The following is a 26,469-nucleotide window of genomic DNA, read 5'->3' as shown; positions in this document are numbered from 1 at the left end:
TTATTTTCTTCTATTAATAATAAATAATAGGAGGTTGTGGCATTTCTTAGTGCTTTCTTAATTCATCAGGCTATCTTTCCAGGCTAGGTGAAAATCATCTTGGCTGCTGGAATGCCGCTTCCGTGATGTCTGTTTTAAAACAATTGTTTAAAAATTATACCATGAAGCTAATCTCTGATTTATTTTCTTCTTTTTCAGCAGGGTGACAGTGTCAAGGGTTGTTTTTAATGAGGCTGCTGTACTATTAACAAAGTTATCAACTAATTTTGATAACTTTCCTGTACTGTACAGACACATGGCTGTGAGGTTAGTGTAAAAGGAAGCAGTTATTTAAATTCGTTCACAGTTTTATCAGATAAACACAGACGATAATAGAATTTCTGTCCAGATCAGTGTAGTCGATAATTGTATATTCTCTATGCCATATGTCAGAACAAGATCAAGAGTGTGATTTAAACAGTGAGTGGGTTTATTCACATGTTCAGTTAAATCAATTGAGTCTATTAGTGAAAAAAATGCTGAACTAAGACTGCCATTGGCAACATCTACATGAATGTTATAACTTAACTTGTAATAACTTAATGAAAGTTTTTTTGCGATTTCAGGGTTGGATGTACAAGGCTGTTGATGAGACTTTCAAATGAGTTATAACTATCTTTAGGTCAAGGGTTGATATAGTCAGATATAGAGATTGCTGCTACACCTCCACCTCTGCCTGGGCTTCAAGGAATATGAGTATTAATATGGTTGGGGGGGGGGGGGGGGGGGGGGGGGGGGGGCATTGCTTAATTTAAACCTACATATTCACAATTTTGCAGCCAGGTTTCAGTTGGACACAGTAAATCGAACTGATGGTCAGTAATCAGATCATTAATGAGTAGGGATTTGGGATTGAGTGACCTGATATTTAATAAACCACATTTTGTCATTCTATTTTTTGGTACTGAATTAGTTGTAATCATAATCCACTATCAGCTGCCATCACGATCTACCACTACGATCCACTATCAGCTGCCATCACGATCTACCGCTACGATCCACGATCAGCTGCCACCACGATCACCATGTATCCACCACGGTGTCTGCAGCAGCAATAATCCATCTGCAAATGATAAAGCACAAGGACACCAGGGAAGAAGTCAAGTCAGTAACAGTTATTGATGAGACATTTATGTGAAGAAGATGGAGAAGAGGAAAGAGAAGCTCCATGTGTCATGTGAGACAGAGCAGACAGAATTGTGTATTTACAGTCAGGTTTACAGTTTATTCAATAATCCCCCCAACTGAATTCTAGTCAGGTTGTTCTAGTTGACTTTACTGTGAGCAAACAGAATGTTAAACATGTTTTTGTATCCGTCAGTTTGACAAATTATAGTTGTATTCCGACTTGTGACATACAAACACTAGTGTTTATATCATTACAGCCCATGTCATCTCACAGCAGAGCAGATATACTGTATGAAATATATGAAACACTATTCAGATTACATCAGACACAAACAGAAGTCAGGTTCATGGATCCAAGCTCACAGGGGCATCAAGGACAATGAAATGGCAGATTCAATCGCTAACAATCTTTAAAACAGGAAACAGTTATGGAGGTAGCTTTCAGTAAACTGAAGGTAAAGCAGTAATAAGGAGTAACATCATGACTGACTGGCAAAAACAATGGGACGAGGGTGGAAAAGGACGACATCTATATCACATAAATAAAAAGTGGGAGGAATAAAAACAATAGGGAAAAACACCAGAGGGCAAACAGTCATATCAAGGTTAAGATTAGGACACACAGGATTAAACAAAACAATGCATTTAACTGGCCATCAGGACAGTGTGAAGGTTGGTGCTTAGGGGAAGAGACTGTGGATGTGTGGATGTCATCTGTCAGAAATATAAAACAGAAAGAGAAAAGCTACAGAAGGAGCTGAGGAAATGGGGGGGGGGTGGAGGTGTTATTTGAGTTTTTAAAGAAACTGGATTAATGAAGAGAATTCAAGTCTATTTTATTTTATATTGTTTCTTTTTAAAAATGTATTTATTTCCGCTGTTCCGACACGCTGACCGGAACTCCAGCATGTAGGTGGCGGTAATGCGCCGTAAACGTCATGCCGCCCGCCATTGAACAAGGAGGAAAGGAGGAAGAAGACGGTTCACAGGCTGGCGCTGGGGGTCGACCTTCTCCCACAATGCACCTGCAGAGAGCGAAGGCGCCTTTTGCTGTCCCTGCCTGTCAACAAGGAGGAGGCTCCGCATCCTTGAAACATTAGTGCATGAAAACAACAGCACGCCGCCGCTGTGGAATCCCAACCTCCTCTCTTTGTTCTTCTCCTTAATCCACAGCGACATGGCTCCGTTCAGCTTGTTGACAGCGGGCGTTAGCCTGTTAGCGAAGTCCTTCAGCGTCTGGTCCTGCACAAACTCCCTGGCACGGTAGCTAAGCTAAAGTTTCTCTGTATCAGCTATGTCTAGCACTTAGCTCGCGAGCCTTAGCATTCCGCAGACTGAGAGGGAGCACATGTGTTCATTCGTTTCTGTCAAACAACGATTGAATTAGAGGAAATGGAAGTGGTAGTGACTTACTGCACCAGGAGAGCAGAAAGTCTGCACATCTTCCGCGGCAAACTACAGACACATCTCTTCAGACTATACCTTGAATAAAAAAAATAGAAAATAAAAAAACAAGTAGCGATTTAGTATCACTTTTATGGCACTTACCTACAGCACTTTGTAGTTTGGCTCTCTTGAAGAAAGCTACTTTCTTGATTCTTGTTCTGGGTTTGTACCCTCATGGTTGAATGCACTTATTGTAAGTCGCTTTGCATAAAAGCGTCAGCTAAATGCAATGTAATGTAATAGCACTAGTGTAAATGATCAGTTACAGTTTTAACACGTGCATTTAAGTAGCTAATCGTGTTTATTCGAGTTGGTCTGACGGTTGTGAGAATATTTGTGTGTTAACATTTAACAAGAAAAGCGTTGTGTTAATATAATAGACGACATGTTAAACCATATTCTTATTGGACTTTATTAGTAAAACAGGTGTGATTAGGGACAGTAATGGAATGAAAGTATCTGTTTACCTTATGCAGCAGTTTTTATTGTCCTGCATCTGTGTGATGCCTAGTAATAGAGGTGGATTTAAGGTGATCCAGCATCACTGAATGTGAACAAAATCATAGTATATAACTAATAGTATGATTTTGTTCACATGAGGATAAGAGAAGCATTTATCAGCAGACGTGTGGCTGCTATGTGGGATATTAGCAGAATGCATTTAAACACAACGTTGGAAATAATGCTCTTGAGTAGGCATCATTATTTGCCACATTTGTATATGGAGTTTTGTTTGAAGTTTTCACCAATAGAGAAAATGGATGATATGTTTATGTGTGTGTGTGTGTGCACGCATTTTCCAGGTGTACCAGTATCTTCCCAGTGAAATGTTTGACGTCCCAGGCCAGTGGCCCACCAAAGAGACCTCTGAATGGATACATGAGATACGCCGTGCAACAGCAGCCAATCATGACCAGACAAAACCCAGGTAAATGTAGACTGCAGCTACAGTTATCCATTTCCTAAACCTGCTGCACTCTGAGAAAAGCTTGTAGTACTTAAAGGGGACATAGCATGCAAATTCCACTTTGTTAGTGCTTCTACAGGTTAATGTGGGTATCTGGCATGTCTACCAACCCAAAAACTCTGGGGAAAAAACACTCGCGCGTTTTGTTATAGTTCCTCTAAGTCAGAAACGTCATGCTTGAGCGACTCGATTGCGCTTCCTGGGTATTGTGTCGTAACAAGGAACTGGAAGTCTCCCTACATGGTCTTGGCCCACCCCCCCCGTCCCCCCACACTCGTTACTTCCGGGTTTACACCGGAGGCAGCGAGGCTGCGAGGCAGCGCAGCGCCGTTCCCAAGCACGCAGCCGGGCTGTTCACACGGGACGAGCATTTCTCCACTGGTCAGCCCGCGATTCACTCACATGTGGCATTTGTCTGGATCGTTGGGACTGGGAGGCTGCAGCAGCTGCTCGGGAGCGACCGCTCGCTCTCCCGTGCGTGAGCTGGAATTTGTGTCAGCGCCACACAGCCAACAGTGTGGAGGACTTCCGCAGTGTTCAGCACTACTGTAACCCCCGAACCCCGACATTCAACGGGTACAACAACAAGCGGAGAAAGCAGAACCGCGGGCTGACCTTATATATACAGTCTATGGGGCTGACCAGCACGGAGAAATGCTCGTCCCGTGTGAACAGCCAGGCGGCTGCGTGCTTGAGAACGGCGCTGCGCTGCCTCGCAGCGGTCTTCCACACTGCCAGCTGTGTGGAAGACTTCTGCAGTGTTCAGCTCTACTGTACGCCGGGTTACAGTAGTTACGCCGGGTTACAGTAGTTACGCCGGGTTACAGTAGTTACGCCGGGGTACACCGGACGCGGATGCGCCGCTGCGAGGCAGCGCAGCGCCGTTCTCCAGCGCGCAGCCGCCTGGCTGTTCACACGGGACGAGCATTTCTCCGCGCTGGTCAGCCCCATAGACTGTATATATAAGGTCAGCCCGCGATTCTGCTTTCTCCGCTTGTTGTTGTACCCGTTGAATGTCGGGGTTCGGGGGTAAATGATGGTCTTCATAGCCCCCCCCCCCCCACCTCTCTTTCTCTCTCTGTCTGTCTGCTTGTGTGCTTGTAGTGGATGGGCAGAGGGGGACATTTAATTATGTGATTGGGAAAATTAAAACTCCAGGACAACAGAAGGGGAATACAAAGTATGGGATGCATATTTGATCATTTATATCATATCAAATATGTAATTTATATCGTTTAAAATCATGGGGGGAGAGGGGGGAGCTGGCTCATTAGCATTTAAAGGAACAGGCACTCAAAACAGGTCACTCTGTGGAGGGCTGTTTTATACAGGGTAAAAAGGGTGCTGTTTTATATGATCCTTGTGGTATTTTGACCAAAGTATGTTACAGACATTTCATTAAGACCCCAAGGAACCATATCAACTTGTGGTAAAATGGGCATGCTATGTCCCCTTTAACAATAAGTAGTGCGAAGGGTGTCTGTTAAAATCGGTTGTAACTTTACAGCACCCGCCTTAAAGGCATAGTTCACCAAAAAAGGAAAATTCACTCATTATCTGCTCACCACTGTGCCGATGGAGGGCTGGGTGAAGTGTTTGAGTCCACAAAACACTTTAGGAGTCTCAGGGGTAAACAGCGTTGCAGCCAAATCCAATACAATTGAAGAAACTGGTGACTCCTCCCTCAGACATAATAAAACAACAGAAACAAAATAAACATGCTCCTACTGCTTGTATGGTGTCATACGTGTGTCCGTAAGCCTCGACATTCAAATTAGACACGAAACGGCGTCATTTACACTGTGTTTTAAGTGTAAAAGTCCGCGATGGCTATGCTAACACGCACCCTGCACGTGCCCTTGGCTTGTGTGCAGTGTGTGTGTTTCCAGTGTGTGCCTGCGATCGTGAATGCGGCTCCGAGGAGGATATCAGACGACATTTAGGCTTAAAAAACGGTGTAAATGACGCAGTTTTGAGTAGAATGTGAATGTCGGGGCTTCCGGACACTTGGATGACACCACACGAGCAGTTTGGAGGCATGTTACTTCGATTGGATTGGATTTGGCTGTAACACTGTTTACCCCTGGGACGCCAAATGTGTTTTGTAGACTCAAACACTACTCCATCGGTTGGAGAATTTAAATTTTTCAGTGAACTATCCCTTTAAGTAGTTTTTTTTTCTCTACTAAGCCAACAACTAAATAAAACCATTTATTGTTGATTACCTTGTGATTTATTAACTTTTTTTTTTGTCTTTAGAAATCAAGTTAGTGGATGTCGTCAAGAAGATCGCCCAGCAGTGGAGAACGATGAGCCCAGAACAGAAACGGGTACTTTCATTAATGGAACTTAAAACTGCCTGTATTGTATTTTGTCTTTCCCCACAATATTGCCTTAGAAGGGCTGTTGCTGTTTCCAAAAATCAAGTTTGAATTCATTTGACAGGACACACTATTCAGTTTAAATCTTTTCAAGTTGATAGTTCTTTGCTGGATCACTAGGGACACCCCTCCCCCCAAAAAAACATGTTTGAATTAATGATTGCGTTTCACGTGAAAGGTCACAGGCTTATCAACTTGGTGCATACATTGCAAGCCTATACTTTACAATTTACTGTTTTCATACAGTCACTCCACCTATGTCTGTGGCTGAAGTTGTTTTCTCTCTTGTGTAGCCGTTTGAAGAGGCCTCTCTGCTGGCCAGGCAGAAGTTTAAGGTGGACTTCCAACACTACCAGGCCCTACTGACTCCAGCACAGGTCGAGCAACAATCCCTGGAGAAGAGGGAGAGGTTGGCCAAGAGGAAGGCCATACGCAAGAAAAGAGTAAGATAATGGGCAACACGTAAAGATCAGGATGTTCTGTAATCTAAAGCCTCTGTGTTTTATTTTCTGTGCTCTTAGAAACACATCATGATAACCAAATTATCTAGATGTGTGACTCAGCTGAAAGTGTATTTTCTTGTTGAAGCTCTAGTCAGCAATGGGAGTACTACTTCCTGTACACATCAGCCTTGTTGGACAATAATTGTGGCTCTTACCTGTGTGTGATTCAGGAGTTGACCAACCTGGGGAAGCCTAAACGTCCTCGCTCTCCAGTCAACATCTTCATGTCTGAGCATTTTGAGGAGGCCAGAGGAGCCAACACACAAGTAAGTAACCACTGTGTTAGTGTGTGTGTGTGTGTGTGTGTGTGGACTTAACTAAAGGTCTGTACCGTGGTAACCTTTCAGTGAATTCAACTTTACGCTGGTCAACACAAGTTGCAGAATAAGTAGCCATATATCTATATCCTCAAGTGGCTGTGTTGGTGCAATCATTATCAAGTGTTCAGCCAGTTTAATTAGGAGAAAAATGCCAGGTCTGAATGTGACACTGCTCTGCTGTTTGAGCAGCAGGTGGTGGAGGTGAGATGTTGTCCATGTTATTGGTCTTTCTGTGCAGAACCAGAGCCAGCCTCCCTGATCACTGTGTTCTGTTGGTTGGTGTCTCTGATGCTCCAGCATACTGCAGTATAGAATATTGCACTGGTCACAGCAGACTGATAGAATACACACGTTAAAAAACCTGAGCTTCCTCATACAGTGGGGTCGAGTTGGTCCCTTCCTCCACAGCCTCTGTGTTGTATTTCCTGTCCAGTTAAAGTGTATCCCTCCACCAGCCAACAGTGGAAGAGCTGTTATCGTTCTTGTCCTTATGTATATGATTGTGTGCTTGTGGTGCGAACAATAATTTCCATGGTTTTGCACATATCACTGATATAATATTGCCATTGATGTTCATTCAGGCAAAGATGAAGTCACTGATGGAAGACTGGAGGAATCTGTTCCTCCACCAGAAACGGGTTAGTCCCACACTCATTACATATTGTTAACTTTTCTAGTTCTAAGGCTCTCATGCAGATGTTCTGTGTTCCTCCCACATCTCAGGTCTACACACAGCTGGCCGAGGACGACAAAATTCGCTATAAGAATGAGATGAAATCATGGGAGGACCATATGATGGAAATTGGACGAGAAGACCTGATCAGAGAGCAGACCCTGTCTGCCAGGAGAAAGGCTGCTTCTCAACCTGCAGCAGCCAAGAAAGGAACAAAGAAAGCTATAGTGAAGAAGGCCAGTGCCACGGGAAAGTCTACCACAACCAGGAAGACAACAAAAACTGTCAGGGCGACCAAGAAGAGATAAGATGTGTGTATCTACTGAGTCTAGAGAAAAACGTGTTCATGACAGCTGAAGACAGGAGATCTGATGACCCAGGACTGTGCCCTAGTTTTTTTTTTTCGTCCTCAAACTTGATAGTCACAAAGTTACAAGTTGTCATTGATGCATCTTAGGTTCAACAGGGCAAACTTCACAGCAGTCAAACAGAACAACATCATTTCACTTCACCTGAACACCCGAGCGCTGGAATGGACCAGGTGCAAGGTGAGCTTATCCTCACCCACTCAACAAAAACCCATATGGCTTTGAGTGGTTGAATGATATTGAGTGGGACAGACTCAAAATGTGAGTTATGAAATGTCATGATTTTAAAAGCTAAGACATTTGAGTGAGATGTTACATTTCACAGATACGGTTTTCCATCCGCAATGTTTAAAAGTTTCTACTGTAACGGTTAATGTTCATACAACTACACTCTTCTGTTTTTGGTATGTCATCCACAGTGTTACTGTAATGAATATGTCTACTGTGATTCTCTTTTTTTTTTTATCTTGTCAACAATGAAAAGTGCAAAATGGTGTTTGTCTCAACTCTTCCTGTCTGCGCATCCGTTCCCACTGAACATGGATATCTTTAAAAATACCACACAAATACATTGTTCATTGGTGAAAAAAAAAAAAAAAGAGCTTGTCACTGTCATTTAACTCACTTTGTTATAACACGGTTTGGAAACAGTGGAGCTCTGTGACATTAAAGGGATAGTTCACCCCACAAATAAATATTCACTCCATCTACTCAACACTGCTGATGGAGGAGGAGGGGGGGGGGGGGGGGGGGGTGAAGTGTTTGAGTCCACACAACACTTTTGGAGTTTCAGGGATAAACCGTGTTGGAGACAACCAATACAATTGAAGTTAATGGTGACAGAATCTTCAAAGATATAAAAACAACAGAAAAACCCCCATAACATGCCTCTGTACTTCTCCTGTGGTGTCAAAGTGTGCGCAAGCCCTGACATTCAAATTAAACTAGAAATGGCGTCATTTACAAAATGTTTTTAGCCTAAATGTCCTCTGATATCCTCAGCCCAGAGCCATGTTTGTGTGTGGATCACAGTGGACATTTAGGTTTAAAACATGGTGTAATTACCTTGTTTCAAGTTTGGAGTTGTGTTTTGTGGACTCAAACACTTCCCCCACCCCTCCATCAGCATAGTGGTGAGTAGATAATGAGTTTTCATTTTTGGGTGAACTATCCCTTTAAGTTGAGAGATGGACAAAATAAACGTCTGTGGGATTTGTTGACAATAAAATGAATAACAGTAGTCATATATTAACACAGTCATCTGTGCACGTGTGTGCTCCACCGTGCACTAACCATGTACAAACAGCACTTCTCATGAATAGAACCTGACTGAATTTTTTGTATCGTAGCTGTTATTAGTGTAGCTTAAGCTTGTACAGCCACAATGTCAAACTGAAAGCCTGTTTTTTTGCCATATAAGGCAGAAGTAACATTTACATTTTACGGTTTGGTTTTTAAACACAAAGGTTCCAAATGATGCAAGCTTTATAGGAGATGCTCTTGTAAAACATGTTATGGTTGATAATAAAATGAGTTTTCTTCGTAGCACTTTGGTCCAAATGATTTTGTTTGATCACTCCATCAGATTTCAGTGGGAAATACTGGTTTGTCCTGATGATGATGACTGAGGTCATGAGTGCCTCAGTTATATGTCACAAAAACACCCTTTATGTTTAAAGAAATTCATTCAATGTCAGATCAGAATGGTGAAAACCAAATTCTTTTTGATCGTCATGTTAGTCTCCCCTGTTGATTATGAAGAACCCTTTGCTTGTATTTAAGCTTCTATATTCACACAGCAGTTTTTCTTTGTAGTGTGGATTTACTTTCACATACAGTTTAATACAAACATGTTATTTTGATTTTACATTTCTGTTTCTGGAAAAGCTGATGCCAAACTGCAAATTTATGGATATTGACATGTATAAATATTAGTAACATAAGGAATACAAATACATTTGGAGAAGTGACCAGGTGTTGAGCCCTGTGTAAAGGCTAAAGTCACACAGGGGCTGAGAGAGTTGGAGGTCCACATTTACTCAATGCACCGTGGTAGAGAGGTAGTTGATTGAGAACATGGCAGTAACACATCCATAACCTGAACACTGAACACAAGGTCATGCTCCTCAAGCTAGTAGCTGCTTGTTGAAAAGTTTCTCCAAAAGCTTCGCATTCATCCCCACCTTTTTCTTGAAAAGCACAATGTTCGAGGATTACAAAACGGCTCATCCTCTATCGTGATCGTTCATATTGCAATACTGTCTTGAGACAATGTGTGTAATGATTTGGGGATATACAAGGCTGAAATGGATTTGAGTGACTTTTTAATTTGAATGATATCTTTTATTTGCAAAGCTTTTCTCAAAAACAATGTAGAAAAAACATTACATGTAACAAACAATAAAAGACCAAACAACAGCAAAACATAGATGTCAAAAATCTATAGACATAAAGAATGATCTTTATTGGCAGTCAATAGAATGACTTTTAAGAGGTTATTTAAAGCCAGTGTGTCGGAGCCCCTGAAAGGACAGGCATGGAACATTAAAGTCACAGTATTATCATCATAGAAATATGACATGGAGCCAACTTTACATACTGTACAAACTTACTGCTCAGCTTAGCTGAACTCGTCGATCAAAATGAAACTAGAGCCACAGTAAATACACTCTGTGGTTTCATTGATTATAACCACTTGAGTCACATGGTAACAGGTCTTTGTGTCCAAGGGAAAATGATAACCACTTCCACTGGCTCTTTCTCTGGTTGTCCACGAAGCCCTGGTGAATGACCTTTGACTTCTTCTGAATCCAAAAATCTGCTACATGGAGTTGATGTTGCCTTTTGCTGGTGTTCAGGCAGTCTGAAGCTCTGTGCTGGTGTGTAGAAGAGACGGAGTGCCTTCCTCTCAATGACAAGTTGCCCATGTAGAATCAGTGCTTAGGTAACAGTACATGACTGAATCCTTGTGGATCCGTGGCTTGGGTTTGACACCATGTATTTATGACCATGTCACAATTTTCATCAAAACATCCAACAGTGTCAAAAGAGTGACTCAAGATAATAACATAACAATAAAAACTGGCTAATTAAGGAGCTGCCTTTAAATCCTCAAAGCAGAGGTATGGAGAGTTCGATGACTTGTCTAATGTCAATTGTCCTCACCAGTGGATCAGGAATCCTACAAGGACTGAATCTTTACTGATGTAAAGACTTTCAGATCTGTTCAGTCTATGAAGAACATTATCTGGGTTCTTTCTGCTGCTGTGTTGAAGCTTGGCTCAGTAAATTGTGGAAGTCAGGAGATAGGACCAGTTTTTGGTGAACATTTCCCAACACCATCATGTCTCCGGTCTTTCCATCTGACTGATTTACAGACACCAGCTGCTGCAGGAGGAAGGAAAAGAAAAGATTATTTCAAGAGAACACAGTTCAAGAGTTTTATGTCTACATATTACAGTTCACATATTTGGGGGTTTTTTTTCCCTTTCTTCCCTATTTTTGACATTTTTAACATGTTTTTCATACAAACACATTCATATGTAGTATTCAATTTTGATTAATTGCCAAATATACAGTATAATTAATTATTTGACACTCATAAAAGCATCACACAGATCAGTTTAAGAAACTTTAAATTCATTCTATGACCCGTTCAAATCTAAATACAGATAAAAATACAACATTTACAGCAGTACTTGTCAAAATCAGAACTTTGTAAATGGTAAATGTTAAATGGATTGCATTAATACCACACAAAGTGTTTTACACTACAAGTGACAGTCACCCATTCACACACACACACACACACACACTGCCATTAGTGTGTGTCACACACTGCTCTAGTTTCATTTTGATCGAGGATTGCAGCTTTTGTTACAGTGGATGTGTGTGTATGGTGTGGGTTCAACACACTCTCAAAAAACACAAGAGTATATCAGCAACAACAATATAAACAACAAACAACAACTGCATATCTAACCCTAAATGGAGAAATGGGTTTCAGACTTTTTGAGAAATGTTTATTTAAATACAGAAAGACAGCCTGGTAGGTTTTTCATTTGTTTCATGTTTTTTTGTGTTGTCTGTTTGGAGAAGTACCTGCAGGAAGGAGAACGCAGCTCCTTCAGAGACATCCATGACGATGTCACCCATCTTCAGCTCCACCTTTCCTGACTTCCTGATCTGCAGTTTACCCAGAAACCCCTCTGGCAGTTGTGACAGCACAGGACAGCCCTCCTTCCTCAAAGCCTGCGGTGATACACAAGCTATTAGTAACATGCTGATACTGGCATTCTCAGATTGAAATGTGCAGCAGCTGATGTAGCTCACAGAGTGCCGATCAGTGTCAACCACCACAAACACATTCCCACGCTCCGTTGTATTAGGATTGCAGCAGAAATGTCAACATAAATGTCTCAAACTGTGAGTAAGTTAAAAAAGAGAATCCTCAGCAAGGAGAGATAATATTAAAATGATGTGAGTTAATGCAGGAAAATTCTGTCAGCACTGATACAAACTTCAGGAATTGATAAATGAAGGCAGGAAATACTGTTACCCGTATGGACTACACGATTATCCATGCATGTTGCCATTGTAACAGCACACTCAGTTTAGTTTCCCAACTCACTTGTGCTTGTGGATGTGTGGGCCTCTTGTCTACTACAGGTCTGCCTTCCTTCCTGGCTCCTTTCTCTGCTGTAGGTCTCACAGGGGGCGCCGCCTTCTGTTCAGATGCATGGCCCGGCATACAGTCAGGTAACTGCATGAAGAAGAACTCCTCTTTGCCGGACAGCCTGAGATCCTGCAGCAGCTCAACCAGAGAAGGCTGCTCTTGTTTGGGCATCTCTGTCCTGCTGTGGCTGACTCTACCCTCAGTGCCACAGACCGGATGTTTGTACAGGGGAGGGTTCTCTGGACCTGACAACACCACAACAACAGACACTTATGCAACAGAAAGCTTACTGATTACACACAAACAGCTTGAATTTGTTTGGTATTTTTATAGTCACATGATCCGTAGACCTCCGCTGTCCACAACCTGCTAATACAGGCTCAGTGAATGTAATGTGTTTATGTCTGTTAAATGTTGTATAGTTCAGGCTCTGCAAGGGCAGTTTGTGAACTCAGGGACAGTCAGTGACTGTCTGTGTCAAATGTCTCAGATGTATGAGAGTATGATTTGAATAGAGTCACAGCAGAGTATGATTTGAATAGAGTCACAGCAGAGTATGACTTTAATAGAGTCACAGCAGAGTATGACTTGAATAGAGTCACAGCAGAGTATGACTTGAATAGAGTCACAGCAGAGTATGACTTGAATAGAGTCACAGTAGAGTATGACTTGAATAGAGACACAGCAGAGTATGACTTGAATAGAGTCACAGCAGAGTATGACTTTAATAGAGTCACAGCAGAGTATGACTTGAATAGAGACACAGCAGAGTATGACTTTAATAGAGTCACAGCAGAGTATGACTTGAATAGAGTCACAGTAGAGTATGACTTGAATAGAGACACAGCAGAGTATGACTTGAATAGAGTCACAGCAGAGTATGACTTGAATAGAGTCACAGCAGAGTATGACTTGAATAGAGACACAGCAGAGTATGACTTGAATAGAGTCACAGCAGAGTATGACTTGAATAGAGTCACAGCAGAGTATGACTTGAATAGAGTCACAGCAGAGTATGACTTGAATAGAGTCACAGCAGAGTATGACTTGAATAGAGTCACAGTAGAGTGTGACTTGAATAGAGTCACAGTAGAGTGTGACTTGAATAGAGTCACTGACCTGAAGGTCCAGACTGAAATGAGCAGCTTGCTTACAGGCCTGTAATGTGACACTAGTGTTCAGACGGTGGCAGTAGAGGTCGTGCAAAGTAGTTTTCTTACATGTTGTGTTGAAGCTGCTGGACTGATACAGAGGCAGCTGGATGGGTTTCAGATTGGCATCGTTCCTCAGATCCGGATCATCTATGAACTGTAGGAGGTGCAAAACATGGCTGATTAGTTATTAGTGATGATTGTAACTGTTATCATGGATGACAATAATAAAATAATGCTGTGCAGCTAACAATCACACCTACAGTAATGAACCTTTATTCCTGCGGAAACAAATGAGTTGAGAATATTGCTGCCTGCAAGTCGAGAGAATAATTATGTAAAGCGTCTTTGAGTTCCCTGAAAAGCATTATACTAATACATTATTATTATTATTATTATTATTATTATTATTATTATTAATAAATACAATGGCATAATGACAGAATGAAAAGATGTGACTGTTGAACATTTTCCTCAGACGTTTTATAAAATTTTGGAGAAAAACTCTGCACAGGTAAAATTGGAATATATGAACTTATCATCCAACAAAGAGGCAGAAATGCCATTTCTAAAAGTAAACTCATGACACCTCGTGAACTCTGAGCTTTCATACAATTCAGAGTAACGAGGTTGTGAACACCACAAGAGGACGGTGTTCGTATGGACTGTTCCTGTGAACACGGTAAACATAAGCTTATTTGAATGCAGCATTTACTCCTGGAGAACAAAAGCTGTCTACTTAAATTTGAGACCATAACCAACTGGCCACTTTTCATCAACTCTCCAGGCCTAGTGTTAAAAAATAAATGTTGCAGTTGTGTAATCATCTATGCCAAATGCTAAATACATCTGAACTGAAGACGCCTCTAAAAATTGAGAATTGTTTTAAGACAGATTTGAACATTGGTGAACCTCTTCTTTAAGACAGAGCAGCTCGCAGGAAGTACTCACGTCATCTCTCTGCAGTTTGCTGAGTATCTCATCTTCTTCCTCCTCTGAAGGTTTCTTCTCTTTCTTCACCAGCTTACACACAGGAGAAGTGGTGGAGTCAAGCAGAGCTGTAGCACCACGCCAGCCTGAACAGAGGGGTGATGATGAGGAAAGGAGAACTGCACCTATAATAAGCTGGCTTTCAGACATGCACTGAACTCTGGGTAATCTGCGGACACTCTCCCGAGGGGCTGTGTGTGAGAACGCAAATGTCTGAGTGAGAGGCTCTGGACTTTCTCCAGCCCCCCAGTAAAAACTCCAGAGAATGTCAGAATTATGAAAAACACATAAAGAATACATATATCCCAGGATGAAAAAGAGGAACCATACAAGACGAAGATGCAGAGAAGAGGGAAGAGAAGCACCTGTTTTGCATATAGTGTCAGCAGGACCCTGTTCAAAGATGGAGTGAGACTGGATGGTCTGAGGCCTCTCTCTCCTCTTCCCTCTGTTTTCCCTCACTCCTTTCCTCTCATTCCGCTCTTTTCTCTCCTTTTTCGGAACCACATTTATCTTTTCCTTTAACCTGGGCCAAATTGGAAACAATGGTTATAAGCATTAAACAAGACATACACAAAATATACAGTGCTTTTTTTCTCATTATGAGACAGGAGACTGGAATTATCACTCACTCGTCTTTGGTTTTCCGGACAGCATGGACATTTGGCTCAAAGGTCTTCTTTGGAAACACGCGGATAGAGAGAAATATAAAACATTGTCAATGTGTATTTCTTTATTGGAATTCAAGAAAAAATCAGCTATACATGGTGAACTTATTTATACTATTAATGCCTTCTGTCAAATTCTATAATACATGACAATAAACCGTGTTTATAAAGTCCAGTGTTACTTTGTTGCCACGGCTCACTGCAAATCCATACAAAGTTGTTCTAAGTGATCAGCTTTAACAGTCTTTCTTGGGTTCATTCACAGGGCATGAGGGCTCACTGAATGGCTTAATGAGTAAGAAAATGAAGTGAATCAGATGCTGTGATTTTCAGTCACCACACTGCAACCCAGTTGAACACCTGTGGAAGATGTTGGACTGATGTGTTTGACGGAGCGCTCCACCACCAGCATCAAAACTCACACGAGTGACTATGTTTTTGAAGATTGGTGTTCGTCCTCCAATAGAGTCCAGACACTCCAACAACACTCAGAGTTAATGCCACGGAGCAGTGAAGCTGCTCAGATAGCACTTGATGCCCCAACACATAAGACTCCAATCAGACTAATTCTGATTGAATTGTTATTGGAAGATTGATCCTCTGATTGATTTGTGTTTTTGAATGAATACTGTTTGCTCCGGTATTTATTGCCTCTTGGCTGAGCATTAAATGGTCCCATAGCTGTCAGTATGTGGTGATATGGTAATAGGAGCCATGTGAAGGTATTTAAAAGGGTGACAGAATGTGCCTGACAAAAGACTTACTGAACAAATCTTCATTTGGGGTTGCTTAAATATGTATCCATGGGCAAGGGAACCTGCTATCACTGTCATTATAAGACACATTCTGCCATCTGCTGGTTTTCGACTGGAACAGCTTGACACTGCTGCATGAAATATTGAGCTGCCTTAGGACATGTACTGAACTCTGGAGAACCAAATCACATTCTCCACAGGGGCGTACGTGTGAACGCGAAAGTCAGAGAGAGAGCCTCCGGACTTTCTGCCTTTGTAAAAAGGCTGCAGATTGTCCAAGGGAGTGCACCTGATCCAGTTTTCCAGTTTGCACAGCAACAAGCTGGATTGTTTTTTTTAGCTCTCCTGCACTTATTTACCGATGTGTTTCTGTGTGTGTGTTTAGCAGCCACACTCACTGAGCATCACAACACCCACAGACGGTACAGGCAGCAATTTGTTGGGAACTTAAATGGAGGGGGAGGTGTGGCTGAGGCATTGTTTTGGTTGGAGATGCAAGTGTTAAGGCTAAACCTTGTGGCAATGAATATCATAGCCTCTAACATTTTTTATTTTATAATCGCACCCCTTTGGTGTGTCATGGGGAGTTTGCATGTTCTCCCTATGTCTGCATACATTTTCTCCGTGCATTCCAAAGACAGGCACATTGGGGTTAGGTTAACTCTACAACTCTACTGTCGGTGTGAAGGTGAATGCAAATGGTTGATCTGACCCTGGACTCACTGGGGGGTGGGGTATGAATGGATAGATGGGTAGATGTATGTATGTATGTATGTATGTATGTATGTATGTTTTTATGGATGGATGAATGGATAGATGTATGTATGTATGTATGTATGTATGTATGTATGTATGTATGTATGTATGTATGAATGGATAGATGTATGTATGTATGTATGTATGTATGTATGTATGTATGTATGTTTTTTATGGATGGATGAATGGATAGATGTATGTATGTATGTATGTATGTATGTATGTATGTATGAATGGATAGATGTATGTATGTATGTATGTTTTTATGGATGGATGGATGGAGGGATGCGGTGCCCTCCATTACCTTGGGTTTCTTGAAGGCTCCTCCCAGTGTCAAGTCCCTGGTTCTGAGGGACGTCAGTCTTCCAGGTGGAATTGGACTCATGGCTGTGACCGGAAGTCCTCTGCCCGCGGTGAGACTCAGGCCGCCCCTGCTGCTGAGGCCGGAGGAGCCGGGAGAACTTGTTGCATCCCTTGAGTCAGACATTTTGTGGTATCACGTCGTGCTTTTATATTGATGTTTTACTTTGTTCACGCCTGATGGTGAGGCGCCCCCCCCCCCCCCACACAACTAAAACACACAGAGGCTAACCAGTGACGATAGAGTCCGGGAAACACTCTTATTTTGAAAGCAGTGTTGTTAAGGATCCAGTTGGTCTCAGTGGAGTCAGGTGATGTTATTCCAGAGTGAGGCTCACACGGAGCAGAGGTCCACACGCACAGGACGCTTTATCACCCTCCATCTTGTTCGCACCCGCGACATCACCCGCGCTGCGTCACAACACAAAGCAGCTCACTGGTGAAGACGAGACGCGTGTGTGTGTGTCTATGTGTGTGTTCAGAACAGCGTCACCAGGTGTTACACACAGCCCTTTCCACCGTCTACGTCCTGGAGGCTGCGCACAGATAACACCTCACGTCTGTAACATCTTGGTCCCAGACCAGCAGAGTTCCCGGGCGGTGGCTGTAGAGAACACACGGTGCTGTGTAAAAACGTCCAATGCATTCAGCCGATGAGATTATTCCTGTTTCGACCGGTGTCCGGGTCCGTTCACGCGGATCTGGGTTCCTTCCGTACTGAGTTTGAGGATGTATCGTCCATGACAGCGCTGCTCATTGTTGTTGTTGTGGTTGAACGGTGCTTCGCAGGAGGAGCCACTAGAGGGCGATGTTTGTTAGGGCGATGTTTGTTTGGTGTGTGAGAATAGGTCCGTCGTTTTTTTAATTTACTCCGAAGTGCCCGTTCTAAACCTTCCTGTTTGTAATGGGCTGTTTGCTCGGCCTGTGTTAATGTTAAGAGTTATTCTTTGTCATTAGTGAGTCCTCCTCAAACACAGTATACTGTCACTTTGTTATTGTCCACGGTGCAGACTGAAGGTAGAACACTACCTGGAGTTCATCCTACCTGGTTTATCTGCAATGAAGAGTTTATAGTCAATGTTTTTCATAAAATTTCACACTTAAAACAAATTTCTAGGACCGCCTTTTTCCACTTGCGTAATATCTCCAAAATCAGACATGTCCTTTCTCAAAAGGATGCAGAAAAACTAGTCCACTCCTTTGTTCCATCCAGACTTGATTATTGTAATTCCTTATTATCAGGCTCCAGCAGTAAGTCGTTAAAGACTCTGCAGCTTGTCCAACATGCTGCAGCACGTGTCCTGACAAGAACCAAGAAAAGAGACCACATTTCTCCAGTATTAGCTTCACTACACTGGCTTCTGGTTAAATCTAGAATAGAATTTAAAATTCTCCTCCTCACCTTCAAGGCCCTTAATAATATGGCACCATTATACCTCAAAGAGCTGATAGTACCTTATCAACCCACTAGAGCACTGCGCTCCCAGAATTCAGGCTTACTTGTCGTCCCTAAAGTCTCTAAAAGTAGAGTAGGAGCCAGAGCTTTCAGCTATCAAGCTCCTCTCCTGTGGAATCATCTCCCACTTTCAGTTCGGGAGGCAGACACCATCTGTACGTTTAAGAGTAGGCTTAAAACCTTCCTGTACGATAAAGCTTATAGTTAGAGCTGGTACAGGCCTGTCTTAGACCTGCTCTTAGTTATGCTGCTATAGGTCTAGAAGGTCGGGGGACACATGACACACGGAGCTTCTCTTTCCAGCTTCTCCTTCCTCTTATCAATCGTTATCACATCAAAGTAATTCATATCTCATCAATACATGTTGCTGACTTGACTTCTTCCCCGGAGTCCCTTTGCCTTATCGTCCGCAGATCCAGGGCCGCGGCTGTGGCCACATCATGGATTAGGATCTGTGGATCACGTATCAGAGATCGTAATGGTGGATCCAGTATGGCGGATTCTGTATCGTGCTGGCTGATCGTGATAATAATGGCGGATCCTTTATCGTGTTGGCATCAGATAATGGTGGTGGACCATGACCGAGGTGGCAGCTGATGATGGATCCTAATGGCGGCAGTGGACAATGACTGTGGACTATAGTGGCATCCGATCTTGATGGTGGATCATGATCTTGCTGGCTGCTGACCATAGACTATGATTGCAGTAGGACTGCTCGATACATAGTATTTCTCCTCAGACACTTGACCATTAATGACATTAATCCACCAATTCACTGACCTTCAGTTATACTTCAAAATGTTTACCCTTATCAATGCTGCTAGAACCTTTATCTTTCTGATGTTCTCCTTTACACTTGACATCTATTGCACTTCTGTCCGTCCTGGGAGAGGGATCCCTCACATGTGGCTCTCTCTGAGGTCTCTACATTCTTTTTACCCTGTTAAAAGGGTTTTTAGTAGTTTTCCTTACTCTTGTTGAGGGTTAAGGGCAGAGGATGTCACACCCTGTTAAAGCCCTATGAGACAAATTGTGATTTGTGAATATGGGCTATACAAATAAAATTTGATTGATTGATTGAAAATGAAACTGAATTTGCTTTATTACTGCCCATGTGTGTGGCCATTATATAAGTCTGAATGATTGACTTTACCAGTCTTGTTTTTTATACCATATGATATAAAGCATTGCAGTAACAAAGTGAACACTGGACTTTACTCTGTAGACAAATAGCTAAAGAGGAAGTGATTCTTTGAATGTTATTGCCATGATGGCGATCGGAACCTTCGAAACCAATGAATGTCTCTGTCAGTTCAATATGATAAAATAAAAATAAGAGAATTATCAAAATGACCTGCTAGTGGTTTGATCCATTTACTAACCACTGCTTTAGATTATCTGGTGAAGCAGAAAGAAGACATGTTCATCCTGTTCCATAGAGTGAAGACACAGTCCAATCTAGCACCTCGTTCTAATGTGAGTTTTCCAGACAGTAAACTATTTGTAAGAATGTTAGCGTAGGATATTTATATAATAGTTTTACAAAATGTATGATCTTAGTTGGAAAATAACAGGATGAATCTGAGTCTTTGTGTGTCTCTGAGTGTCTTCAGGACGAGTCTCTTTCGCCCAGAATTAAACTCCACAGAAGATTTGTGGAGAGACCTGAAGACATCAGTTCACAGACACTTTCCATCCAATGTGACAGAGCTTTAGAGCATCAGTCAGGAAGATTTGACCCATTTACAGTTAAATTACCCATACGATCAAGTTACCACAGATCCTACATCTGCCATATAGCACATCCATAAAAAAGTCCCATTTGCTATTCAGTTGTATTCAATACGAAAACATGAATAACATAACATACATTTTTTAACCATTTTAATTTATTTGTTTAGAAGTTTATTACATTTGTGTGAAATCCATCAATAATTGCCACGAGAATAAAAATGGTAATGGACAATTATCAAATATATTAATAAAGTATGGGGATGAAATGAAAATTCAACATAATCCTGCTGCTGGTAGATGGCATACATCAGAAACTGACCAGTGCAGAGTGAGTGCAAATAAAATAAATTTAATAGTCCTATCCTGTTGTTTGTTTACATCATAAATTGCAAAAAGTAGAAGGAGAAAATGGTGTAACATCCTATCAAATGTTAAAATGCATTTCAGTATCTTCTGTGTAATCCTGTTCACACTGTGCATATCCTATTTACATTGTTTATATTATTTATATTTCTTTAATGTTCCCTTATGTTGACATTGCTCATATTTTAGATTGTATTGCATGTTTATTTTATTTATTATGTATTTCTGTTTTTCTTTTTCTTTTATACGATCCTTTTGCTGCTGTACAGCAAAATTACCTGGAGTGGGACTAATAAAGGATTACCTTATCATAGCTTAACTGAAACTACTCTTTCTTTAATTATACCCTTCTGCTTCATTATTATTATTATTATTATTATTATTATTATTATTATTATTATTAGTAGTAGTAGTAGTAGTAGTAGTTGTTGTAGTTGTAGGAGAAGTAGAAGACCTTTGCTGCTCTGATATTTAAGAGCATTTTTAAGCTATAAAACAATTTATAAGCAGAGTTTATCCTTAAGGTTCTGAGTCACTTAAACTTTTACTTTTAGCAGTTTGATAAAAACAGTTTCTGATAATGTACTTAGTGATCCCACGATCAGGTTTTACTGTTCGATTGGTTTCAGCACAGAAAACTCACACTCGTAGTCTTTTGGTCTATGTCGTTGTTTTTTTCAAACTCTGCCTGTGACACCTCCTTTACAGTAGAATATTGACATCAACCTCTGCAAGCACGTTTTAGACCTTAGTATGCTGCCTATCTTATCTTTTGTTTTCACAAGTCGAAGTATGAGAGTTTTATAACAACGGTTTTACTGGACTGATCAGATACACAGGCTGTGTGTGTCTGTCTGGCAGAAAGACAAAGAAAGATTGTAATATATATGACGAAAGTTACAGCAGCAAACACCATTTACACTAAAAAACACTTTATTAATCTGACATAAGCACCTCCATGCATCACAACATGGACCCTCACTCAGTAAGTACAGCCATTTGTCTTTCATTCTATATATAAAGCTTAATACATTGAATATTAAACTGAATTCTTTGTAGGTGTTATTTTGAAAACAGAATCAGCTGAGCTACAGCAAACTGAATAGAAAATTACCAACTGCTTTAATTTCTCAGAGTTGGGGCTCAGAATTTTTCTTGAAATATCAATCATTACACTCATCACTCAAACATTAAACACATTACTACACAAACCAGGGATGTTTGCTCTTCATCTACAGGACTTTTACTCCTCAATTTTTATTTCGAGATCACTTTCAAAATTCATTATGCTTTACTCCTTTTCCACATGTTGTAAGATGTAGAGATGATGAACACGAGTGCAAGACACCCAATCGCTGCTGACAGGCCAATCACCACCTCCTTTTGAATGTTCCTCTCTGGAACTGCAAACAGACAGAAAACATGCATAAAAAATAAAGCAGCAAAGAAGCCAATACATAAAAAAACAGACAGGGAATCGCACAAGAAAAGAAAACATTAAGATTTACATATTTCTTTATGGTAAAAAAATCTTGAAAACAACAGTAACCTTTTACAAAGTGAAAAAATGAATTTGCAGCGGTTACATGAACAGAGTCCAATGTGATAACTATCACTTAGCAAAGGTTGTCTTATCTTCTTTCTAAATCACAGTGGATCCATCTTAAGTTTATTCAACTTTGCAGGAAGATATAAACTTTATGACAGAGGTACGAATGATATAAGATTCAAAGGTTGGACACAACATTGTGCACACCCATAAGTCCATTAAAATAGAATAGTCCACTGGTGCAAGTGCATTAAGGTTCACGAAAGTATAACTGATAACTAGAACAAGCACAAAAGATGAGGACATCAAAACTTGTTTGATGCATCAACTGTATACATTTAAACCTAATAATAATATTGCATTACAACAAAGTCCTTATAGGCAAGTCTCCTCTCAGCATACCTGCACTTTCATTTGTCATGTTCCATAAAAACATGCCAAAAATGGTAAATGGTCTATAGTCTGATCAACACTGGTAATACCTCTATCATCACAACTGTCATTACTGCTCCCTTCATCTCTGTCAGAAGGTTTTGTGTTGTATAGATACTGTTGTATAGGAAAAACACTGGCTATAGACACTGTATGAATGTGTTTGTGAATGGTTGAATGCCACTTGTAAAGTAAAGTGCTTTGTCGATAAGACTAGAGAACAACTATTTAAATAGAGACCATTTATGTAAGGCTAAATTAAGGGTCTTCGAGTTTGTAATATATTGTTCAAGGCCTTCAAATAAGGCCCCACAGCTGAGCCATCTCTACAACAGAGCAAACTCCATACAAATATGACCAATAGTGAGTATGGGTGCTCACTTACAAACGTTGTCTCCTGTGTCTTTCTTGGGGAAGAGCATGTGTTTGGTATTGTCCAATTGTCCGTCGTTGACCTCTGGATCGATTCCCAGTAGATTGCACATCAGTGGGTACACATCAACCATGTCAAAGGGATGTACCACCAGGTTTTTCTGGAAGTCGGGCCCCACTGCCCTGAAGAAGGATTTCATATCCATGGCTTCATTATCAAAGCCATGCTCTCCTTTGTTGGAGTTCAAAGGTAATAACTGTGGATGCAGAAAATGAGACATTTTGGTCAAGTGGTATGTGTCACACTGTATGATTATGTAATTTATATATGTAATAGTTAAAAAGACTTAAATTTAAAATGGTTGTAAAGGTAAACAAAGACCACATCGAGCGGTACATCTGCACATCTGCCGGGCACACAATACTGTTTACACTTTTACACCCAAATCAAAGATATGTGGACCTATATTTAATTGCCTTAACCTAGGCCAAATGTGTGTTAGCCATTGGTAACTAGGTGTCTCTATTAAAGATGGAAATGAATTCAACAATATTGATGTTTAAATATCGTTGAATAACAATTTAATAAATTAATTATACATTTGTTAAAAGTACTATATCGACTACCATGGTAAAGAAAGAGATGCAGAACAGTACAGACACCTGCAGGGAATTTGATGAAAGAGGTGTATATTGCTGTCCTCAACAATTAGTTTTAATACTACAAGATGGAGATAGTTATGGGTACACACAAAGATTATCAAACATACAGACTTCCTCAAACCTCACATACACCCTAAACATGGGATAAATACGCTCACACTGTGTATTCTCTCACCCCATTAACAACGTATCCAGGGTCAGCAATGAGGATGATGGGCAGGAGTAGAGGATGCTTACTGTAGTGCAGCCTAGCTGGCACATCCTCTTTCTTATACACATGAAGGTGAGGGTGGCTTCCTTTCAGAGCTTGGTATACCTTCTCCAGCTTCCCCTCTTTAGGGAGCAGCATCCCAACAGGACCATAATCCAGCAGCTGGAACTGGATGTCTCTGAAGCTGAAGCCAGGGATCTTTGAGAGGATAATCTTCTCAACTATTCCACCATGTAGCACTGTAATCATACCATGGTCAGAGGTGATGATAATGTTGAGCCGGTCGGTAAGGCCATGGTCTTGGATCTTGTCGCGGATGTAACCTATAGTACGATCTACTTGCTTGACCATCTCCCGCACTTCTGGTGAATCTGGTCCATATGAGTGCCCAGCCATATCTGGTTCTCCGAAGTACAAAGAGACAAAGTCCAGGTCTTGTTGATGGAACCACTCTCCAATCACCTTGTCAATGTTCAGCCTCCAGTCGGTCTCATTCGAGTAATCATAGAAAGGAGGTTCTACCTGCCTCATCCTCACAGTCTCTCCTTTGTAGGTGGCTGCTGTGCCAGGGAAATGCAGTGAGCCTGCTTTTAGTCCCTGGAAGTGGATAAGACCCAATGTAAACATAAAAGAAAAGAGAAGTCTTTTTTTTCTTTAAAGGAAATTACCGGTGTAGTTCTACATCCTACATTGCATTTGAATGTAGCTCAATAAGGCGATTATTTGAGGTAGGTAAATGGAAAACAAATAGAGAGATCTAATCAACCTGTCTCTGTGCTGTTATCCAGATGGGTAGGCTGCCATTGTCCCAGTAGGAATCAACAAACTGAGCCTCATAGTACTGCTTCTTCTCCTGAGTGGTAGTGTTGAACCACATGTTGTGGATAACTCCGTGATTCTCAATGTGACGTCCTGAGGAAATAAATCCCAAAAAACTATGTACATGTTTAAGTTAGACATCTTAGTTTACTATTGAATTATTATCCTATGAGTAGTATTCATTACTTAATTAATTACAGTTTTTTTCGATTGCATAAACACTAAAATCAAAAGTATTACACAATTATCAAAACCTTACACTCAAGGAGCAAAACATGGGCCCAGATTTGCACCACTATAAGCACAATGTCAGCTTCACACTTTTTGCAAAACAATACACACAGTGATTTGCAAAACACTAAACACACTTGTATACATTAGACACAGAAGCATATCATGATGTCACTTCCTTGCAAATCCAAAGCACTGACTGTCAAATGACCCCCCCTATGAGCCAGTTGGTTCAACACAGCCATCAGGTGCGCAAACACATGACTGCTTAATTGTAGACACATCAATCAGGTTTAAGCACTATACAAATGCAGCAGGTGAGTTCACCTGTCTTCAACCAAAATGGAAGGAGTCAGAAGAGGAAGAAGAGTGAGGGCGAAAGGGGGAATCCACAGAGGAGGAGAAGGAGGAAGAGGAAGAGGAAGAGGCCGAGGTGGAGGTGGAGGTAGAGGTAGAGGTAGAGGAAGAGGAAGAGGAAGAGGAAGAGGAAGACCTGAAGCAGGAGGAGAACGTGCTCAAAGAAGAAGAGGACCAAATTTATCAAATGAAATTTGGGACATGTTTTGTTGTGATTCTCCATGTTGACATGTTGACTGATTTCGTTATATGGAGAGAAACAAATTATATTTTCATCAGTCTGCAGCATTGGTCTTGTGTAGTGTTTGGTGAATTTATTGTATATTTGCTTTATATTTACTTTCTCTGTGTACTTCACTTACAGTACTCTAATCACTGAGAAGTAGAATTGCTAAAAGTGTTTTAGGTTAGCAACAGCAGTGTGTAACTGGTTCAAACATAATTAAGTCATATGAAACGTGTGTTTCATATGGTAACAAAATATGGTTTTGATAAATTAGTGTATAGTTTTTACAAGAGTGTTTAATTTTGCAAAGGATCTGAGGTGTTCTGCAAATTGGGTGTGTGTGGTTGTTCAAATTGTGTGTAGTGTTTTGAAAAACCGAGCCCTGTTTTAAAAATCGTGCTTAAGCAATCGAGAAAAACTGTAATTCGTAAATAAATTGCATGAATTGACTAAAGCCAGTCTGTATACAGAATGTTCAGATGGCATCAGTTACCAAACTCTAATACCTCAGCAAAGACTTGGCCGGTACTGCCATGCTTTAACCCCACAGTTGAGCCACATATCAATAGATTACACAAATGTTAAACTGTTGACTTTACCTGTCAGCATTGTGAAGTGAGAAGGGGCGGTTATGGTGATGAAGGCTGGAGTAACATAGGCTGCCTTCACCCCGTCTTGTGCCATCTTGTCCAGGTTAGGGGTTTCAGTGATTCGGTCATAGTCGTAGCGGAAGCCATCGAAGGAGATTAGCAGCAGCTTGTGTCTGGTGGACCCAGTGAGAACTGCCCGCAGATCAGAAACATAGTCCCTTGGTGGGGCAGCAACACAGGGAGAGCTGGCAGTTAAGCCAAGGACAACAAGGCAGACCAACAACAT

General features: G+C 41.2%; 3 protein-coding genes across 9 annotated transcripts; 1 reads left to right on the top strand and 2 right to left on the bottom strand.

Annotated features, from left to right (window-relative positions):
• The first annotated feature begins 2,123 nt into the window (after positions 1-2,123).
• tfam (transcription factor A, mitochondrial) lies at positions 2,124-22,581 on the top strand. Its single transcript, XM_034571218.1, has 8 exons — positions 2,124-2,430; positions 3,417-3,541; positions 5,840-5,910; positions 6,255-6,404; positions 6,635-6,730; positions 7,366-7,422; positions 7,508-9,358; positions 22,571-22,581. The coding sequence occupies exons 1-7, from the start codon at positions 2,345-2,347 to the stop codon at positions 7,763-7,765; spliced, it is 843 nt and encodes a 280-aa protein (XP_034427109.1). The 5' UTR covers positions 2,124-2,344; the 3' UTR covers positions 7,766-9,358; positions 22,571-22,581.
• Positions 9,706-17,980, bottom strand: zgc:171971 (uncharacterized protein LOC569690 homolog). Of its 7 annotated transcripts, none has more exons than XM_034571190.1 (8): positions 17,125-17,980; positions 15,274-15,320; positions 15,007-15,167; positions 14,603-14,727; positions 13,721-13,808; positions 12,456-12,745; positions 11,927-12,079; positions 9,706-11,212 (listed from the first exon to the last, which is right to left on the bottom strand). In XM_034571190.1, exons 1-8 carry the CDS (start codon positions 17,305-17,307, stop codon positions 11,069-11,071), a joined length of 1,191 nt encoding a protein of 396 aa, XP_034427081.1. In that variant the 5' UTR covers positions 17,308-17,980; the 3' UTR covers positions 9,706-11,068. The 7 variants fall into 7 exon arrangements, with proteins under 7 accessions (XP_034427081.1, XP_034427078.1, XP_034427079.1 ...); XM_034571187.1 differs by having other exon boundaries at positions 14,603-14,766; positions 17,125-17,966; XM_034571188.1 differs by having other exon boundaries at positions 11,927-12,076; positions 14,603-14,766; positions 17,125-17,966.
• On the bottom strand, positions 21,728-26,469 carry LOC117753220 (ectonucleotide pyrophosphatase/phosphodiesterase family member 7-like). Its single transcript, XM_034571178.1, has 5 exons — positions 26,193-26,469; positions 24,727-24,872; positions 23,925-24,557; positions 23,100-23,343; positions 21,728-22,136 (listed from the first exon to the last, which is right to left on the bottom strand). Exons 1-5 carry the CDS (start codon positions 26,467-26,469, stop codon positions 22,018-22,020), a joined length of 1,419 nt encoding a protein of 472 aa, XP_034427069.1. The 3' UTR covers positions 21,728-22,017.

Source organism: Hippoglossus hippoglossus, chromosome 19 (assembly GCF_009819705.1).
Source record: "Hippoglossus hippoglossus isolate fHipHip1 chromosome 19, fHipHip1.pri, whole genome shotgun sequence".
NCBI classification, from domain to species: Eukaryota; Metazoa; Chordata; class Actinopteri; order Pleuronectiformes; family Pleuronectidae; genus Hippoglossus; species Hippoglossus hippoglossus.
The sequence above is the reverse complement of the archived record's forward strand: the minus strand, read 5'-3'. Positions and strand labels throughout refer to the sequence as shown.

Excerpts from the sequence above, each read along its gene's own strand:
- tfam (XM_034571218.1), top strand. The coding sequence starts at position 2,345 with ATGGCTCCGTTCAGCTTGTTGACAGCGGGCGTTAGCCTGTTAGCGAAG. Across the intron at positions 2,431-3,416 it reads TGCACAAACTCCCTGGCACG|GTGTACCAGTATCTTCCCAG; the intron begins GTAGCTAAGCTA and ends CGCATTTTCCAG. Across the intron at positions 7,423-7,507 it reads TGTTCCTCCACCAGAAACGG|GTCTACACACAGCTGGCCGA; the intron begins GTTAGTCCCACA and ends CCCACATCTCAG.
- zgc:171971 (XM_034571187.1), bottom strand. The coding sequence starts at position 17,307 with ATGTCTGACTCAAGGGATGCAACAAGTTCTCCCGGCTCCTCCGGCCTC. Across the intron at positions 14,767-15,006 it reads TGACACTATATGCAAAACAG|GTGCAGTTCTCCTTTCCTCA; the intron begins GTGCTTCTCTTC and ends AGCTTATTATAG. Across the intron at positions 11,213-11,926 it reads CTGCGTTCTCCTTCCTGCAG|CAGCTGGTGTCTGTAAATCA; the intron begins GTACTTCTCCAA and ends TTCCTCCTGCAG.
- LOC117753220 (XM_034571178.1), bottom strand. The coding sequence starts at position 26,469 with ATGTTGTTGGTCTGCCTTGTTGTCCTTGGCTTAACTGCCAGCTCTCCC. Across the intron at positions 24,873-26,192 it reads TCACTTCACAATGCTGACAG|GACGTCACATTGAGAATCAC; the intron begins GTAAAGTCAACA and ends TTATTTCCTCAG. Across the intron at positions 22,137-23,099 it reads AGACACAGGAGACAACGTTT|TTCCAGAGAGGAACATTCAA; the intron begins GTAAGTGAGCAC and ends GTCTGTTTGCAG.